General features: G+C 33.3%; 2 protein-coding genes across 2 annotated transcripts; both read left to right on the top strand.

The window, feature by feature from the left end:
- The first annotated feature begins 84 nt into the window (after positions 1-84).
- LOC136064462 (L10-interacting MYB domain-containing protein-like) lies at positions 85-2550 on the top strand. Its single transcript, XM_065766226.1, has 3 exons — positions 85-732; positions 827-1459; positions 1933-2550. Exons 1-2 carry the CDS (start codon positions 409-411, stop codon positions 1007-1009), a joined length of 507 nt encoding a protein of 168 aa, XP_065622298.1. The 5' UTR covers positions 85-408; the 3' UTR covers positions 1010-1459; positions 1933-2550.
- Positions 2551-2600: 50 nt separating this feature from the next.
- On the top strand, positions 2601-5283 carry LOC112038606 (uncharacterized). Its single transcript, XM_024071429.2, has 2 exons — positions 2601-2936; positions 4514-5283. The coding sequence occupies exons 1-2, from the start codon at positions 2807-2809 to the stop codon at positions 5017-5019; spliced, it is 636 nt and encodes a 211-aa protein (XP_023927197.2). The 5' UTR covers positions 2601-2806; the 3' UTR covers positions 5020-5283.
- The last annotated feature ends 15024 nt before the right edge of the window (positions 5284-20307 follow it).

Raw genomic sequence — 20307 nt, 5'->3', positions numbered from 1 at the left:
AGGTATTCTGCATTTACTCTAGAATCTTTCCTTGTACAAATTGTTTTCTATATATGATGTAAACCTGTTGTTATATAAGGAAATAGAGCCACACTTCCATTGTATGGAGTGAGGATACAATTAGAAGGTTGCTTAGCTGCATCAAATAATCATTCTTCTAGGCTTGACTGTGTTTCTGCTATAATACCTTAGGTGTTGCTCATCTTCTTGTTTATAGGCCACTTAAGTTGATGCAGTACAACTTTGATGCAATATTTGCTGCTCATGTCCATGCTTATGAAATTATAGGTTTTCTTATCTTCTTCACTTAAGTTGAGTGGTTGGTTAGAGATTCAAGTGGCCTATTCATAAAACTATTAATATACATATATATTAACATATGCAATTGTGTTGGGAAATTTGTATTAGATGGTAGAAGAAACTCAGGATGCTGATGATAAAATGTGGCCTCCCCACATTGAACAAAATTTCATTGACATTATGGTTGATGAACAACAAAAGGGGAATATGGAACATGATGTCTTTAAGGGTACAACTTGGCTATCAATTACGAAAACCCTAAATGAGCAAATTGGGAAGAGTTTCCTCCCTAAGCAAGTGAAAGATAAGCATAATAGGCTTAGGCAAAAACAGAGAAAGTGGGGCCAACTTTTGAGGCATACCGGGTTAGGGTGGGATGAGACAACCCAAACGGTTACTGCTTCTGAAGAGGTGTGGGCTAACGTGGTTGCGGTATGTTATATTTACTATCCTAATTCTTTGCATATTTTTTTGTAATTTTCTATTTCATATTAGCAGGATTTTGATGTATATATTGTCATTTCAGTGGGATCCTAAAACACCTGCATTACGGAAGAAATGGTGTCCTAATTATGACAAGCTGGGGCAACTTTTTGCCCCTAATACTGTAACCGGTTCCCTTCAAATTTTCTCAAACACGCCAACCCCAGATAGTGATGAAGAGCGTGCTCTAGAGGAGGAACTTGCCAATGAGGCATGTCGTACCTAGTTGGGTAATGATGATTGCTACAATCCTAACATGGAGGGATATCCTAAGACGATCCCCCTGTTTTTGAGCAAACCCAACATGCAGACAAACGTCCCATCGAAGAGCCTACTACCAAGGGAAAAAGGTTGCCAAGAAAGTGGATGGGCTAGTGAGATGACCATGGCTCTTCAAGAGTACACTGTGTTGGCAAGGGAAAGGTTTTCCAACAAAAAGGGAAAGTCTAGTGGTAGCTCTAAACATGTTGCATAATCCGCCGGTGGTGGTGATCCTTGCTTGCTTGGGAGAGCTTTAGAAGTGCTGAACCATTATGAAGATCTTGATGATGACACCTATGTTAACATTGTCGAGGTTCTTCAAAAGAAAGGGAAAAAGGTGTTGTTCATGGGCATGCCAGAGCATAGGAAGAGGAGATGGATGGAGCGCCATGCTCAGCAGCCGGATAATTAATGGGTATTGCTTTTGTAATGTTTTCTTATTGTGATTTCGATGTGAATCACTTGGTTGTAGTTTTTAAGTGGTATTTAAGGACTTTATGTGTGTGTGCTTGGACAATGTTCGACGTTAGGTTTTATTTCTCTTATTCAGTTGAACACTTTTATTTAATTTAGTTTTATTGTAATGTTGAGTGTTGTGAACTATGCACATGAATTTGATGTTATTTAAATTAGTATGTGAGCTTTGTTACTTGGTGCTTTGTAGTTGACATTATTAACATAAAGCATTGTGTGTTTGGTAATTGCTATTATGTACACGGTGTTTTTTTTATAGTATTATACTTTTTTTGTAATATTTATTATTTAGTTCATGTTACTTACAGTGTAAGGTGAGTTTAGCTAACATTATTGCAATTCCCTTAGTACTTTATATTAATTTGTCCCTTTATATATTGCAATATTTTTGGTTCTAATGCTTTGGTTTTGCAGGGTATAGGGTATAAAGGTCTCCCCCAATGATCCTTTCTGGCAATATGATTTTGACAATGCTTATTTAACTCCGATGATGATGACATGGACATTGGTGGATGTGGTGATGACATGGGTAGTGGTTTTAGTGGTGACGACATGGATATCAGTGACTGTGATGATGACATGACCATTGGTACAGACACAAACTTAGAGTATGATAGCAAGGAGGAAGAGTTTTGGTTTGTATTTCCACTTATTGGCGAGATGGTGGCATATTTCTAGCGGCATTACGACAAGTGCCCATAACATACTAGCATTTTGAATGGAAGCAATTATATGGCTGAAGTGAGAGATGACAATCCTACCAATTGTCATGATATGTTCCGCATGACACTAGGTCTATTCTATCACTTGGTTGATGAGCTGAAACATTATGGGTACTTGAAGGAAGGGAAGGGGCGTGTTGACATGCAGGAGTTAGTGGCCATATCTTTGTACATTGTCGGCCATAATACTCGGATGCAACCTGTGGTAGACAGATTTCAGCGTTCCACTGAAACTGTGGACTGCAAGTTCCGTAGGGTGTTATGAGCTATCCATATATATGGCCAACATTTAATCAAGCCGATCCGAATGTGGTAGGCCTTCCAAAGCTTTTTTAGGGGGGGGGGGGGCAACAAGTACTACCCTTGGTTTGCGGTAAATGATTTCATAATATAAGTTCTTCCAAAATGGTTGTTCACACATATTACTGTATAGTATTTCAACTAATCGGCACTATTCATTGTAGAGAAGTATAGGAGCTATCGATGGAACAAATATTAGTGCTCAGCCATTAGCAGAAAGACTCCAGCCTCACAGGAGTTGCAAGAGCATTGTTACAACCAACGTCATGTGTGCATGTGACCATGACATGCGGTTTGCGTATGTCCATTCTACTTGGGAGGGAAGTGGCAATGACTCAAGGGTGTTTGAAAAAGCTATTAAAGACCCAAAGCATGGATTCCCATGGCCACTAGAAGGTATGCGTCTTTAACTTAAATTCTGCATTATATGTATTGCAGCCTTTAAATTTTCACTGCTACAAGCAAGCAGTAGCTATAAAACCGATCTGTGACCAAGTCGTGCCCTTAGGCTTTAAAGATTGAACTTTAAACCTTAAGTTTTGACTATTGCTTCTATGGAATGAGCTGGTTGAGAGGTGTTAGTACTCTATATTTATTGTGTTTATTTATTTATTTATTTTTTATGTGGTTTTAAGTTATAATTTATTTTGTAGTGGTGCTGTATGCTGAATAAGATTGAAAAGCAAGCTACTAATGCATATTCATTCTTTAGTTTGGACAATAGATTGTAGGGAACAAGGCACTTGTAGAGAATTGCATGTGTAATTCCATAAGTTGCTGGATGTGGTTCAGTGGTCAGTTAACATTTGAAATGCAAGTGCCAAAAAGGTTAGGATTATGGAGCAACTAGACAATAGTTGTTGCCCTTGGGTATTCATCATTCAATTCTTTGGGCACATTAACTGGTCAATGGTGTCAAGTAGAGACTGTCTCATTAAAAGCATTTAAAGGGTACTTTTTATTTTTTGCATTACTAGGAGTGGACAATTGAATTGCATAGTCTGACTTTCATTTATTCCTCGGGAGTTGGGGCTGTTTTTATCCATTGCTATTTTTTTAGCTTATTTTTGCAGTGTTTTGGATGCATATTAATTTAAATAATTTTTTTGTTTATAGTTCTCATTTCTTTAAAAGAAAAAAAAAAATCTTAGACAAGTACAAACTACAAACATAGAATTGAGTAATGCAAACCTTTAGAAGGGGCTTGGGATCCCAATTGTGAGGTATTGGACGCTTGCAATCCATTGTTAGTTAAAGAACTAGAATCTTGAGGTTTTACCAGAGATCCCTATTGACATGAATAAAACATACTAAGTTAACTAGTATTTATTTGATAAAAATAGCTTCAAATCTATATCAAGCAAAATTGAAGTAAAAGAATTAATCTTATGCAACACATATACAAAAGCAAATTGTAGATATTCTTAATCTCATACCACAGAGACAATTAAATTCTTAAGCATCCATATCAATGGTAGTTTCTAGTTCCTCAAATGATTATATATGCCACATAGAACCTGAGGTTAGTTGCTTGTTTTCCAATGCAGCAGTTCTTCAACCTCCTCTAATCCCTAAACACAGTGGGTGTCTTTCCTTGACATTTGATTCAAGGCTTCTAATGGTTACACCAAATGGAACTATTATTACATTGAAACTATTTTCCTTTGCATCATCTTCATTTGATTTATTTTATGTTGTTGAATGCTAGAGTATCTCTCCCATTTTTTGCATTGTTTGATTTGCATATTTGGGAGTCTTTTCACTTCCTATTCTCTTTATTTAAATTAATGGGCTCTTTCATGTGGGATACTAATTCTAAAACTGTCTTGTGGCTGTCTCGTGGCTGAACCATCTGTTGCTACAATCAGAATGGGTCACATTTTTATTAGACAAACCATCTGTTGTAGGCTGTCTTGTGGATAGCAATACGTGTAATATTTATTATTACTGATTTAGATATGCTATTCTTGTAGGTTCCTCTTACTTGGTTGATTCGGGGTACCCCATTGGTGCATCGTTTCTTCCACCACATAAGGCCACTCGATATCATGCCCAAGAATTTAGGAGGAGTAGTAGGCAACCGAGATTGGGGAAAGAGTTGTTTAACTATAGACACTCCTTATTGCGCATGGTGATTGAGAGGGCTTTTGAAGTCCTAAAGGCTCGCTTTCCCATCTTGAGTTGCACGACGAAGTATAAGCAATATCGTCAGCGTTTGGTTGTTTTTGCGTGTTGTGCGTTACATAATTTTATACGCATCAATAATCGAAGAGATGTAATGTTTAACACATGGGAGAACCTTGACATTGATAGGGATGATATACAAACTGGAAACAATGAAGGTTCTCTTGAGTCGAGTGCAAGTGTCGAAAGGAGGCATGTGAGGGAGATGTCTGATGCAGCGAAGAGAGCAATGGGTGAGTTCAGGAATGATATGATTGACCGCATGTGGGAGGAGTACGTGCAGCATCTAGGTTGATGGTTGGCATGTCTAAGGATTCACCTTTTTTGTTGGGACTTTTGTATAAAGCTAGTACCCATTACTATGATTTTTTGTTGGGACTTTTGTATAGGTCTAGGTACCGTGACTAGAAGTCACTTAGCATAATATATGAAGCATTCTTTTAGACATTATGATGCATTTTTTTGTAAATTTAGATTAACTGTGGACATGCTTACATGTAATGGCTAATGTCAATAACCTATTGACATTTCTGATGTAATTCCTTTTGGCAATTTTAAACTAGGTGTATCTAATACCTATTGGTAATCTAAGTATAGGTGGACATGCTTATATGCAATTGTATGTAATACCTTTTCGCAATGGAGTATTTTACAAGGACCATTGGGTAGGTTGTTATTGCATCTTCATTGTCAAAGCCTTGTTGACAATGTCTTTTGTATGGTGGAGTATTTTGGTGGGCTGTTGGGACTCTGTATCTTGCTGTTAGTATATGTTATTGGCACTGGAACTATATATATATATATAGGTTATATTATGTTAGATGAGAACTCATTAGGCAGGTTGTATTATTATATATTCATTGTCAAAGGCTTGTTGACAATGTCTTTTGTAACTTATGAACTAATCTTGTAGTTTGACAATGGAAGTTATGAATTTGCTGGTATTTTGTATATTTGGCTGCAAATCTTGATACTCTAATAATAATTGAGCAAATTTTTAGTTGGCTGCAAACCTTGATGCTCTAGTTATGTTTGGCTACAAATTTGTGAGGTTGTAGGCAGTTTTAGTCTTTTGTGAGGGGCTTGGACTCTGCTAAATAAGAGTATCTTGGAACCTGCACATTGCTGGAGTCTTTGGAATGGGGCTTGATAGCTAAGTCATGTATTTCCCATAATATATGACCTGGAATATTCCTCTGTTTTCACGAGCTTCCTCTTGTTCATGTTTACTTGAGAGTTGTCAAATGGATATAAGAACAATTTGATAATTGGGTTGGCAGCTTATTGGTGTGACACTACCAGTAAATTAGTGGTTAAAGATAATTGATATAAGTTTTTAGGTGGTATTAGAGTTCTGCACAACTTCACAGTAATGGATGCTTAAACCTGCAATTTGTTACTTGTTGTAAGCATCAAACAAGGAAGATGGTAGAAATTGGAATTACTGTATCCAGCTGAACCTACATTTTTTTTTTTTTACACAAAAGTTTGTGATCTTGATGAACACAATGAGAAACAAGGATGCCATATTTTGGCTGCTGTAAATTTTCTATTTCTTGTGTTGTTTTCATATATAAAAAAAGTCTATGCAATCTTTCTGTCATCCTTAACTGCAAATGGGCTATACTTATTGCCTTGAACTGTTTTTTTCCTTCTTGGTAAACTAAGAAAAACTATGCAATCTTTCTGTCATCCTTAACTCCAAATGGGATATACTTATTGCCTTGAACTATTTTTTTCCTTCTTGGTAAACTAAGAAAAACTACTCATTATGATTTTTTTTATCACTAGGATACTCTTATATATGGGGCTTGATAGCTAGGATATTTTTTTTAACCAAGCTGAAATTAATGGGAGAAAGATATTCATAAAAGAGTCATTATATTAAATTAAAATGTCAAGTGTTACATCAGATTGTTGGAGTCATGTATCCAAACTCAATGGGTTACATATTGCCTATTACATACACCACACTATCATGGCAAACATAATTGAGTCATTCTAACATCCCCAAACCTAGTACTAAATAAGTAGAATACAACAAACAACACCTATGAGAGAACTAGAACTTGTTTATATGTGTTCATCTTCTCTTCAGCTATCCTTTGTGCAACCTTACATTTTTCTGCCTTTCACTTTGCAACTCTTTCTCTTTCTCGTGCTTCTTCAAGCGATGCACGTGCTTCGTTCTCACCCTTAGTAGCAAGCATTGCCTCATTCTCCAATCTCTTGAACTTTACTATCACGATAAGTGCTGTTTCCGCGCCACGCTTGCAGGTGTTGCTATCCAACCATCTAAAAAATTTACAATGTCGGTCATCATCTTGCAACGTACATGACAATATCAATATATGCGAAATGAAGGAATTTATGACATATCACAAATAGTGTAACTAAATGCAAATGTAAACTCACCGGCGTCCATTCCCTATAACTGTAAAACCTCCTACCAAAGTTATGGAGCGACAATGATGTCCTAACCACACAACGATCCATGTTGCATAGATGGCCATTACAGCTGGAGTAGTAATTACTTCCTTCTGACATCAGTTCAAACACCACAACCTCTGCACATAGCACAAAATGAGCAGTATTTTAATGCCATATGCTTGCAAGGAATATTGTAAAAGTAAACCAATCTGCTCCTTATTGTAACTCAAAATTTTCATATAGTGAAAGTGAACGATGGAAGAAAATAGATTATGCAAGAATATAGGAATGCAGATTCCTTTCAAATGCTCAAAACAACCAATGTCACTGCAGCAAACATCTTAATCAAACTAACTCCATTAATGCAAAATGTTATGAAAATTATTCATCAAAGTGCTACATGTCAATACAAAGTACTACTATCCCAGATAACAATTATAGTAAAAACAAACAAAACCACAGAGGCAGAATCACACGAGAACAATCTAGACAAACTTAGAGCATAGTCACAAGAAACCAAATACCCACATTCCTGACCTCAGAGCATTGTCACCAAAAGCTAAACAAACTCAACACTGCACAAACAAAATTAAAACACAATTTCAGTAGTCATGAAGTCATACATCGGGAAAAAAGAGATGTGGGGAAAATAATAAAGCAAGTAGAGATATGAGTTTTGGAACCCATTCATGAATTTCGGTGTTCCTTTCGGGGCAGAGAAAGAAAACAAAATGAAGACCAATAGAGCAAGAGAAACAGAGCACTACAATTGAGAAACGAAAAAAAAAAACTCACCAATAATCTTTGATTTTTGCTAGAGATGGTCTTTGACTATTGTTGGAGAAGAATAGAAGCTTCAAACTTTGCTTTTGATGAGTCTGCGATCTAGATGACGAGATGGGTCTCTTTGTTTTCTAGAGATAGGTATTAGGGTAGATGGGTATTCGTGCTAGAGATGGAATATGCAGTGTGTTGGAGATTAAGGAGATGGGTATTTGATGGAATGTGTTAGAGATGGAAATTGGAGTGTGTGGGAGGTGCTGGAGATGGATTCAGAGAGTGTTGGAGATTTGGGGAGAAGAGTATTTGTTGAAATGATAGAGTCAGAGTGTGTGGGAGAGAAGGAAATTGTTTTTAAACGAAATTTATATGGGTTGAGAGGACATGCAAGTTACCGATCTGAGTATTTAGCAGGGTGTGGGCTCCACTAAAAAAGGGAAAAAGTGAAGAGGAACAAAATCTCAGTTATGAACCAAACAAAGAATTTTGAGTTTTGGGATGTTGGTGGAATAGAGTTTTGAGATATGAGTAATGAGTTTGAGATATGAGTTTTGAGTGATGAATTTTGAGTAATGAGTTAGCCCTAATCCAACCAGCCTCTAAATGTTTCATTTTGTTAATATTATTTATCCTTTTTACTTTTAGCTGGCCTTTCCTCCTAATGAGCTTAATTCTTTTACTTTTTAGGTTCTTCCAGGAAGCCAATGAAAGTAACCAAACCCCTCACACCAATACAATTGTACAAAATTGAGGACTGAACCAATTTTTAGATTTTTCTTATTGGTAGTGTAGCCATATTAAAACGGGCTTACACCGATGAATTGTTCATTAAGAGTCTATTTGGTATTAACTTTAAGTTTTAATTGCTTTTTTTTATTTTTTAAAAAAAGGCTTTAAGTTTTAATTTTTATGTACAACTTTTTCAAAATTCAATTTCTCCTACATTTTCTCATTTTTTCAAAATAATTTAAGGCACAAATATATTTTAGATAAGCTGTTCCCAAACAGATACTAAACATTTAACCTTAAGAGCCTTGTTTGCATAAAACATTGGACAAAGTTTACAGGCTTGACTTGAGATGCTTTTTGCAACCAAACATGAGTTTTGGGCAGAGAGAGAGAGAGAGAGAGAGAGAGAGAGAGAGAGAGAGAGAGAGAGAGAGAGAGAGAGAGAGAGAGAGAGAGAGAGAGAGAGAGAGAGAGAGGGAGAAGAGAGTAGAGAGAGAGAGAGAGAGAGAGAGAGAGAGAGAGAGAGAGAGAGAGAGAGAGAAGAGAGAGAGAGAGGCATTTTTTTTTTAATTTAAAAAAATAATAATTCAATAGGTTTTTTTAACAAACATTATTGAGAGGTTTGAATTGAATAAACTCCAAAATTAGAGGATTGAAATTGAATGAAAGTGAAGTTCTTAGACTAAATTGAATTTTAGACAAATTAGAGGGTGTAATTTGTAACTTAACCAATTTTAAATTGTAATTTATTCCATGTAAGCGAGTTTGTTTCTATTTATTTATTTCCAACACATTCACTTAGTCTGTACTTTCCTTTTATTAGTATTTATTCCTCCCCCCCCCCCCCCCCCATCCCTCTCTCACCTTAGCTGTCACTATCACTGATCCATCAATTTTTTTCATATTATATGGTCATCCTCCTTGGTGGTTCAATTTTGTTCGCCTTAGTTCATTTGGCAACCTTATAGTCTCTGAACTGAAGTCAGTCTTCTCAAACTTTTTTTTTTTAATTAGCAACCTTTAGGGATGTCTTCATTTTTGTATCGACCATCGCATGGATTCATATCATCTCTACCATCACAACAGCGGAGAAGCTCATTACCTTCTCCACTTCCCCATGACACACGGCTTCAAATCTTTGCATTTGTGATCCCTTTATTTGTCTCATTTATACCATTGAAGTGTCTTAACACCGATTTTAATCCTCATGCTACTCACCCAAGAACCATGAAGGCTTTCATTTACATCTCGATTGTCTTCTGTGTGTCTTCCATTGCTGAAGCCAAGTTCAACCGTGTAGTTGATAATATATATGGGCTTGTTTTTGGTCACATCAGCGAATTCGCAGCCATACTTGCAGTGATGTTGCTAGCATCTATAGGTTTTCCAGCCCCACTTACATGGTTCGATTATATTGCTTTCATGTTCATACTGATGTGTTCTTTTCTCAGCTTACTTGCTTGGTTTAGAAGATGGCTTTATGAGAAAACAAGGAAAGCAGTGCAGTTTGCACTAGAATGTCTATGGGACTCATGATGGGAATTTCAGTGAGGTATCATCGCCTTCTGCACCATATGATTGTTCAACCTTGTTGCCTATCACTTTACTAGTATATCAAGGGTACGAACTCCGTGATCTATTTCATTTATCATGTTAAAAATCATTGTTCTAATAAAGGTTTCAGATAAAAGGTTATTTACACATTTGTGAATACCTTTTTTGGGACGTTGATTTGAGCATTCAATACAAATCAAGCTTTCACTAATCCCCCTCATCTCTGAGTTTGCACGTTCTCCTTCTCTGTTCTCTCTAGCCGAACCAAATTGTTTCATAGTTTTTTTAGAAAAAAGAAAGAAAAAAAAAAAAAAAAAGCTTTATATATAGCTATGTGTATTCCATATGATTTTGCGCAGAATCCTTGTAAAATCTTAGATTGTAATTTACTTAACGTAAGCGAGTTTGTTTCTATTTATTTAATATTCCTTTTGTCTAGTATATTCACTTGGTTTCTAAATTTGCATTATGTTATGATGATTGATGATGAGTATGGTTCATTATCTGTTACGTTATACGTATTCTAAATCAATGAAAGTGAACTTATATTTTCTTCGTAAATACTGTAATTAATATGCTCCTTCACCTACTCTGTATACTTTGTTTTTCATTATGTGCCCTATTTAGGGCCTAAGATTCTATTTGGTTGGAGGCAGGGGTGTCACACGACACAAATATAACACGGTTTTTATGGGTTTGGATTGGGGTTTAGCAAGTTATGGTCATAAACAGGTTGATCTAAAAGAGATATAATAAAAAAAAAAAACGTGTTATAACCGAATTGACCTACGTGACCCATAATTGACACGTTTGATACGTCAATTATTCATGTCAACATGAAATGACCCATTTAATACTATCCATTTAAATCGTTTACCAAATAAATATTCATTTTATTTTAGATTTGTCAAATACCTTTTATATCCAACTAATATTTTAAATTAAAAAAAAAAGTGAGTAATTATAAAAACTTATAAGTGATATAATTGAAGTTGAAACTTTACAAACCCTAAAGAATCTATGAATGATACTCATAATCATAGTCATGATCAGTTTACTGGTTGCTCCAACTCTTTCAATATATATATATATATATATATATTTGGATCAAAGACATAAACTTCATTAAATACAAATAGAAAACGATAATACATCATGGAGAGAGCTTGTTCAAGGAAACAAGGACTCTCTTCAATATTGATACTTAGTATTAGGCGAATTCAATGTATGTTATATTTATGTTGAATTATGTTATTTGATTTGGATTGAAGTGTTTGCACATTTTTTGGGATGAAAATAATTTATTTCTAGATGGATGGTATCATGGTATTACATCATGGATTTAATATTTATCAAGTATTATGATGTTATTTTGAACTTTTTGACAATGTGTTTTAAGTATTTGATGTTATTATTAACTTTCAAATTGTATCCTTAATAGGCATTTTTATATTATAAGTTTGTATTAAATTTGTTGTTTATTAAATTTATAACAATATTTATTAGGTGCTTTTTTTGAAGCAGGTTAAATGGATTGAATTTGTGTTAACCTTGCCTTTTTAATACTAGGCAAGTTGAAATGAGTCGTGTTACATTTGTGTCACTCCAATACAACCCGTTTATTAAGCGTGTCAAGTGAGTCGTGTTATATCAACCCGTTTCATTAATAGGTCATGTTAGGGTTAAAAGGCCATGACATGATTATTAAATGGGTCGAGTTTGGGTTGAGCCATTTAACTAAATACCCTTACATCGATACGACATGCTAACCCAAATTGATATCCGTAGTTGGAGAGATGGAAAAGTGAAAGGATAAAAAATGGAAATGATTAATAGAAAAGTGGGAGGATATGAAAGATTTAGTTTTTTTTTTCTTATATGTGTTTGGTTGGGAGGATGGAAAAATTGAGAGATGGAAAACTCATTTGTTTGGCTGAGAATAAAAATTAGAGATGTAAAATGAAGTTAGTATAAATTTACAATTACGTCCTTATTAAATAAAATAAAAGGCAGCACATATTTTTATTAAAAAATTGTGTATGGACACTTCAATTTTTATTTTTTATTTTTTATTTTTAAAAAGCACAAGCCAAAAAGATCCAAAATAGATTAAAAGGAAAAAGGAAAAAGAATGAGAATGAAATAAACAGATAAAACCAAATAGAAGAAAAAGAAAAAAAAAAAAAAAAAAAAATAACCTTGCCTTTTTAATACTAGGCAAGTTGAAATGAGTCGTGTTACATTTGTGTCACTCCAATACAACCCGTTTATTAAGCGTGTCAAGTGAGTCGTGTTATATCAACCCGTTTCATTAATAGGTCATGTTAGGGTTAAAAGGCCATGACATGATTATTAAATGGGTCAAGTTTGGGTTGAGCCATTTAACTAAATACCCTTACATCGATACGACATGCTAACCCAAATTGATATCTGTAGTTGGAGGGATGGAAAAGTGAAAGGATAAAAAATGGAAATGATTAATAGAAAAGTGGGAGAATATGAAAGATTTAGTTTTTTTTTTCTTATATGTGTTTGGTTGGGAGGATGGAAAAGTTGAGAGATGGAAAACTCATTTGTTTGGCTGAGAATAAAAATTAGAGATGTAAAATGAAGTTGGTATAAATTTACAATTACGTTCTTATTAAATAAAATAAAAGGCAGCACATATTTTTATTAAAAAATTGTGTATGGACACTTCAATTTTTATTTTTTATTTTTTATTTTTAAAAAGCACAAGCCAAAAAGATCCAAAATAGATTAAAAGGAAAAAGGAAAAAGAATGAGAATGAAATAAACAGATAAAACCAAAAAGAAGAAAAAGAAAAAAAAAGGGAGATAAGCACCCAAAAAAAAAATAAAAAATAAAAAAGCATTAGCCAAACCCAACTAACAATGTGAATAAAAGAAACTAAAAAACCAAAAATACCCAAAAAACAAAAAGTTGTTGAAAAATGACAATTTAGTCCAAAACATATGATCCCCTTTTCTCCTTCATTTTCTCCCTAATTTGGGGGAGTAAAAGTTTTGGTGGGCCCAAAGATAAAATAGCGGAACCTAACATTTTTCTCTCTCCCTCCCCCTTCCGACCAAGCACCTCTTCCACCTATTTTCTCTCATATTTTCCACTTCTTTTTTTTTTCAATCTCCCCAAAATCTTCCCAACCACACATATCCTATTAATAGTAATGGCAACGGATAATTATATCTGGGATAGTCTTATTCCTTATTTCATTTTTTTTATTGCTTTGGCTCGTTCAATTTTAGATTTGTTTAGCTTGTAATTTCTATTTTGTTGACTTTATGTAAATATAATGGATATTAGAATGTGAACTTCGAAGTACAATGCATTTGGGATTTTTTTTTCAAAGAAAAATTTGTTGATATGCCAAGTTCATTTTGAAAAACTAGAAATATAAATTTGGGTCCTAAGATGTTTGGTCCAAATGTATGAATATGATAGCCAGCTATTACATGAAAACAGTGGCAGCTTTAGGAATTTTTCTTGAGGGGTTATTAAGAAACTTAAATTAAACAAAATTGAGTTATATAAAAAACACACACACACACACACATGAATTTTACAATTTTCTTCTACGAGTTTTCATATTTTGAAATCGTTTCATAATAGTTTATTATTAGTTGTCATTATCTATTGTCAATGGGGCAAGGCTTCTGTCCAGTGGAAGTTTCCACTAGACACGTTGGATGGTGGACACGTGTCCACCATCTGGACGTGTCCAGTGGAAACTTCCACTGGACACAAGCCACACCCCTGTCAATGTAAGTGTAACAATTTTATTTTGTTAAGTTTGTATAATATATATTTTTTTTTATGCAATTGTGGTTAAATATTTGTCATTGTTTTTATAAAAACATTTTAAACTAAATGACAAAACTCAACTCCGCTTGTACTATATAATTATTAACCCGCATGTAATCAGGGTGTGCAAGATTTAAAACAAGGTGTGAAAAATATTTTCATGAGTAAATTAAATTAGTAAATTAACTTGAACCCAACCCATAAATAATTTTATTTTTTATTTTTTATTATTAAGGAAGGGGCCGGGGTTCATTTGAACCCCAAGTGAATGTGCAGCCACCCCTGCGTGACGATAACTCATGTTACAAAGCTTCTGCTGCTTATTAGAAAACCTTTATGTATTGTTGGTTTTAGATAGATCCATATTCATGAATTTTTATTTTTACTTTTTTTATTTTTATGATGAGAATCTATTCATGAAAAACTTTTTATTTTTGAGGGAATATTTATGAAGAACTTATTTTTGAATGTTGACATGAAATATCAAATTTCAACGTCTTTTTTGTTTTTTGTTTTTAAAATATTCTTTGTGGGTTCCTATGCGGTTGTAAATTAATAGATAAATTAATGTATCAAGAATTTAGCCAGAGAAGAGGAGCCAAACTTTGCCTAAATGATTAATTTCCTTTCTGCCTATAAAGTCTTTTGTCATCGAATAAGAAATCTGAGGTTCAATCATCATTTATACAAAAAAATCAATTGGTGTCTTGATCTAATGATAAAATGCAATTATCAGAAGCGAGCGCCATATATTAAAATTATCTTAAAAAAAAAAAAAGTAAATATTGGACGTAGCAAAATACGGAGGTGCAGTTTTCCACTAAATTCGGTTTGACGGTAAAGATAAGTTACCCTAAAATAAAAACTGTATCCTCCAAATTTATTTAGTTTTCTTTTTAAAGTGTAACAATCAATGGGGTTGAGCAACATGATGAAATGAGTTGTGTATTGACTTTACGTACATTTGTTTGACATTATTTTACATCTTATAAAGCAACATGCTCAGCTCAGAACCATATTAGATAGAAGAAAACAAATGAAGGTTATTACCATGATAGTTATAATGACAAATTATGCGAATTATATATTAGTTTAAAAAATGAACTTTAACATACATTGTAAATCTAGTAAAAGGAAGGTCTAGCTAAGAGTTTTGTAACTCAATTGGCATCTCTCTATGAATAAATTACTTAGGGGATTAGGGAAGAAATTGTTTGAATTGTGATGTAATCAGCATGTTGTAACTATTTAAAGAAAAAAAAAAAATATATATATATATATTCTTAATGTGGACTATAGCTCTTATGAGTGGGATGTTAGAGTTACAAGAACATCCTTGATAGCCACACCTAAGTGAGCATGGAAGTGAGGCCGCTTCCTTTGAGAATGGGGCTAGTTCTCTAAATAGCTCATGGATGCTGGGATAAAGCACAAGGCCGTAATGTGCTGGCTCAAAAGCTCGTAGTAGAGTACTGGAATATTATGTGTGTGATGTAATGTTTTGTATCCATAGAAAAAGTTATAGTTCAAGACTTAAATCACTATTAACTTTGGAACAATGTTGCTGAAACACTAAATGAGGGTTCAAGCCATTGGCACTCCCATTATGCATAATGTTCTACTTAACCCAGAAAATTTCTTATATATATTTACCTATTTATTTTTTATAAAAATAAGTGGGGATTGTTGGATATTTTAATAAAAATATTATATTTATTTTGATACTCATTTATGTGTATCAATTATCCCTTAATGTCAAATACGTTGAATGCTAAATTTTGAAATTCAAATTTAATTCAAAATTTGAATAGCTTTTGTCAATGGTTTTAATCAGGAAATTTTATGAACATTAATGTAATATTAATACCATAATTGCCAGTATATTTGGTTTTATTATTTTATTTGAATATGACATAATAACGTCATATATGGAAGAATCTCAGCACTTAAATATATAGTTATTGCTGAATTATTTTATATTACCATATATACACAAGTGTTTACTATTTGGTTTAAGGAAAGTAAAAAGCAAATAACAATATTTATACATATTTGAAATTGTATTACACGTTTTGGCTTTTAGTCTTCAGCCACTTTATGAGACATTAAATGCATAGATCATGTTTCTTTCTTTTTTGTTCTCAACGTACAAAAGCTTTGTTGACCGGTTATACATATATATATATATATATATATAGGAAAGCCATTGATTATATTATTAATTTCAATATCTTTATGAGTATTTAATTGATATCAAATCTTTTTGATTTTTTGGCTAAAGAGAAGTTAAAGGTCCGGCTATATATATATATATGGAAAGAAATAAAGTAGTAGAGACACATTATTCTTGAATTACAAAGCTGAAAATTTTTCAAAAATAGTTTTTATTGTCCTAAACACTTTCCATCTATTACTTTTTACAACTCACAAAAATATTCTATCTTTTACAAACTTTTCTGGGAAAAGAAAGTACTATAGAGAGCTTATATCCTACGAGCAGTGTAGGCTCGCAAGGATAATCAGCAAAAGGTGGCTGGGCTGTTGTATCCTGGGGGCAACGTGCAGAAACTATTTGTCTAACTACATCGGATATACCGTAGACGGCACGATTTGTCTCAAGACAGTGACTTGGTCCACGCCTCATCTCTGCCACCTCTCTTGGTAAAATCAAATTGTGTAAATTTCCAAGGAAAATTCAGGTATTATCTTTCCTTTATTTCCAACAATATATATATATTACAAGAATATCTTCAAAATATTTCCTTAAGTGATTCTTGAGTTATACTATTGGCGTACATTTGAATCTTAAAAATGTTTCTATAATTAAATTAACAATTGGGCTTAATCTGTTAATTGGCTTAAAATTGACATATTACAAGAAGAGTAATGTTATAGTTACAAACTATTTTATAACATTTTTACAAAATGTTAATGTATCCAACTTCTTATTGTTTTCATCTAGGCTTATCATTAATATCACTTTTTTATTTACCAATAACCATTCACCACATCAGTAGTTTGTAAAATTTTTTGTAAAAAAGTTTGTATTTCTAGCATTATTCTTATAGGAAAGTCTTGAAAATGTTTCCTTAAATGATTCTTGAGCTATCTCTATTGGAGTACATTTAAACCTTAAAAATGTTTCTAAAATTACATTAACAATAGGGCTTAACCTATTAATTAGCTTAATTAACTTAAAATTGAATAAGTTGTAAAATTTGGGTTCTCCCAATCTTCAATCTGCAGTCCACATATTATCATCAATACATAATTTCTTTCAAATAGGTGAATCTTTGGATCTACGTTTATTTTCAACTTTTGAAGCATTTTGTCATTTATTATCCCTTCCTAATGCTTAGATAGTTATATGGAATCGTATTTCACAAATAAGAGCTGATAAAGATACCCGCAATCCCATAGAAAGAAATCAAATAAAAAATAAAAGCATCCTACGAGTATTCTGGAGCATAATTAGGATCCTTTATCAATGAAATTGGGTTTGTGTCCAGGTTGTGTCCAGTGGCCGGTTCCACTGGACACGTTGAGATGCGGCATGCATCAGTTTTGGACCGTGTCCGTATCCTAGTGTATCCAGTGGAACTAGCCACTGGACACAAGTCTCACTCTTATCAATGAGTAGTTGTTCCATGTTCTAGAACACAAGTAGTCCAAAAATGTAGACAATATGCAAACAATTTCAGCTTGATTAGGGGTAAGTAGCAATGATTAAGATTTCTTCCTTTGAAGCCTCGATATAGTCTTGGTCAAAAATTGGATCACATAAAGAGAAATTTGCTGATGAGTTTTTTTCCAATTGGAAAATAAAGAGAATAAATAGTAACTATCATAATATTTAGAGTATGATTATCTGGTACTCTAAAGGTATTTGCTAATGAATTATTTTAGAAAAGTTTTGATATCACTTTTATGAGAAATATAAAAAATTATTTAAAAAAGTTTTTTTTTTCTCTTCTCAAAATTTTTTTTAAAAATATCTCTTAAACCAATATCCATAGAGCATTATTCTAGTTTTTCCCACCATTAATCTAAATTTGGAAGGATTATACTTCAAGAATCTGAATTTTGCACAGACAGATAGGGAGTGAGAGAGAGAGATTACATCATTACAATCTTTAAAAAAAATCCTACTTTTAGAATCTCGATTTTGTATCAAATCAAAGAAGAGGCCACAGTCAAAAGTGCTTCACAAACATGGACGCACAGTCGCACTGCCATCCTTCTTTTTTTTTTTTTTTTTTTTTTTAATTGTTATTTTTTTTAATTTTTAATTTTTAATTTTTTAAGTTAGATCGACAAAACTTGTACCTTCTGATCCCATCACAATGTAAAAAGGGCTTCACAATGCAAAATTCCGAGCATCAATATTGGAGGTGGCAAAAATTGAGTAATTTGACATCACAAAAAGTTATTTTATCTATTTTACTATCTTACTTTACAAAACACCTAATATCAGTAGTTTTATTTTAGCATTCAACACAATAAAATAATATAAACAAAAAATCAGAGCTACAGTGGAGGATGAGAAGAGAGAGGAGATGTGCAACGGGAAAATAAGAAAGGAAGAGAACAAAAAAATCATTTAATAATCTGAGTTACATTGGATGACCTAATATAATATTGTTTTTTTTTTGTTAACATCTAAGCTATGTACAATGAACACGCAAAGATGGCTGTGCACTATAGCTTAACGACAAAATTTTTGGCTTTTCCTCCATTGATTTAGGAGCATTTTGTTATATTTGGTTGGTAAATTTAGCATTTTAGCAATTTGTTTCCACCAATACGAATGCTCCTACACATTTCCAAACTCATTATCTTAATAGGGTTAATTACTTGACCGACCTCTGACACCATCTTCGGTAATTATATGATCCACGTACGAAATAAATAAAGGGGAAGATCCATGCCTCCTTCTCTCTCTCTCTCTCTATATATATATGTGTGTGTGTGTGTGTGTGTGTGTGTGTGTGTGTATAAGGTGGGTTCATTTTTTTTTTAATTTTAATTATAGACTTTTAACTTATGATGTCCACTTCTTATAATTATGCTATTTACTATTAGATCAAGACACCAATAAATTTTTGGTATAAGCAAACCTCAGATTTCTTATTCAACGGTCTTCTCATCAATCTTCGGACCTGAGCTAGGCACTAGCTGCAAGGCGACCGATTGATACTCAAAGAATTTACTAGTTGAAATGGGTTCAAGTTACATTTAGTGTAACTTTACAAAAGTTACACTTATAATAGTTGAGGAATGCGAGTGAAAGTTTGTAATTGCAATTTTGGACCCATTTGATCCACTAGATTTTTTATTTTATTTTTATTTTTTATTGTAGAGAAAATATCTTTCAATGGACTAACATACTGCACAATGCCTGTGGATCATTATTGAAATAGAGAAAGAGAGAAAGGTAGAGGCAGAAAGCTCTCTGCCCTCTCTTCTCTGTTTTGGACAGTACAAAGGAATTGAGATAGTGAGAAGATAGAACTCTCAGCCTACTTATTGCTCAAATGAGAGAGAGTGAGACAAAAATACCTGATTTGGGGCTAAGGCACAAATTTGCCGCAACTTATGTGTTGTACTAGAGGTTTGCTTGGTAAGTCAGTATTAATAACAAAAACCCTTTAGTCCCACAAGAACTGAAAAAAAAAAAAACACAAAAATTTTCCAATTCCCAATTATTTCTAAGCACTTTGAAGATAGACAGCTTAAAAAATCAAAGAGTAAAATTCATGACAAAATATACAGAATAAAGTAAAAATAAGCAAGGATTAGTTGCCATTACTTTGATGGAACTGCAGAGAGTTTAGGAGCCCATAGGCCCAATTCATGGCAAAACATAGAGCCTGGTATGTGCTTTTTTATTTTTGGGTTGATAAAGAGCCCATTATGATAGGGCCTTATACTACTACTACTACTACTACTACTATTTAAGGGCTTTTCCTATTTGGATTGAATTTTTTTTCTTTCTAAAATACTCTTATGGCCTAGGTTTAAGTAGGGGCAAAATTTGGTAAGAATGCTTCTTTAATTCCCACATAAAACACTATCTACAAAACAAAAACTACTTTTGATTAACTTCCTTCCTTCACGTCTTCAACTTCCCACTACAAAACAAAAACTCCTCTCACAAATTACATACAATCCCACTACAGAATACAAACTTCCCACTAAACTACTATGAAAATTCAATCTTTCTCTCCTGGGTAGTTACAAATTTTGCACCTTTCATATTCCTTCCCACTC

The sequence above is a fragment of the Quercus suber genome, unplaced genomic scaffold, assembly GCF_002906115.3.
Source record: "Quercus suber isolate HL8 unplaced genomic scaffold, Cork oak 2.0 scaffold_692, whole genome shotgun sequence".
Lineage (NCBI taxonomy): Eukaryota > Viridiplantae > Streptophyta > Magnoliopsida > Fagales > Fagaceae > Quercus > Quercus suber.
The sequence above is the reverse complement of the archived record's forward strand: the minus strand, read 5'-3'. Positions and strand labels throughout refer to the sequence as shown.

Bases quoted from the DNA above. Each gene is read 5' to 3' on its own strand.
- LOC136064462 (XM_065766226.1), top strand. From the start codon at position 409: ATGGTAGAAGAAACTCAGGATGCTGATGATAAAATGTGGCCTCCCCAC. The intron at 733-826 runs GTATGTTATATT...TTGTCATTTCAG, and splicing joins TGTGGGCTAACGTGGTTGCG to TGGGATCCTAAAACACCTGC.
- LOC112038606 (XM_024071429.2), top strand. From the start codon at position 2,807: ATGTGTGCATGTGACCATGACATGCGGTTTGCGTATGTCCATTCTACT. The intron at 2,937-4,513 runs GTATGCGTCTTT...CTATTCTTGTAG, and splicing joins ATTCCCATGGCCACTAGAAG to GTTCCTCTTACTTGGTTGAT.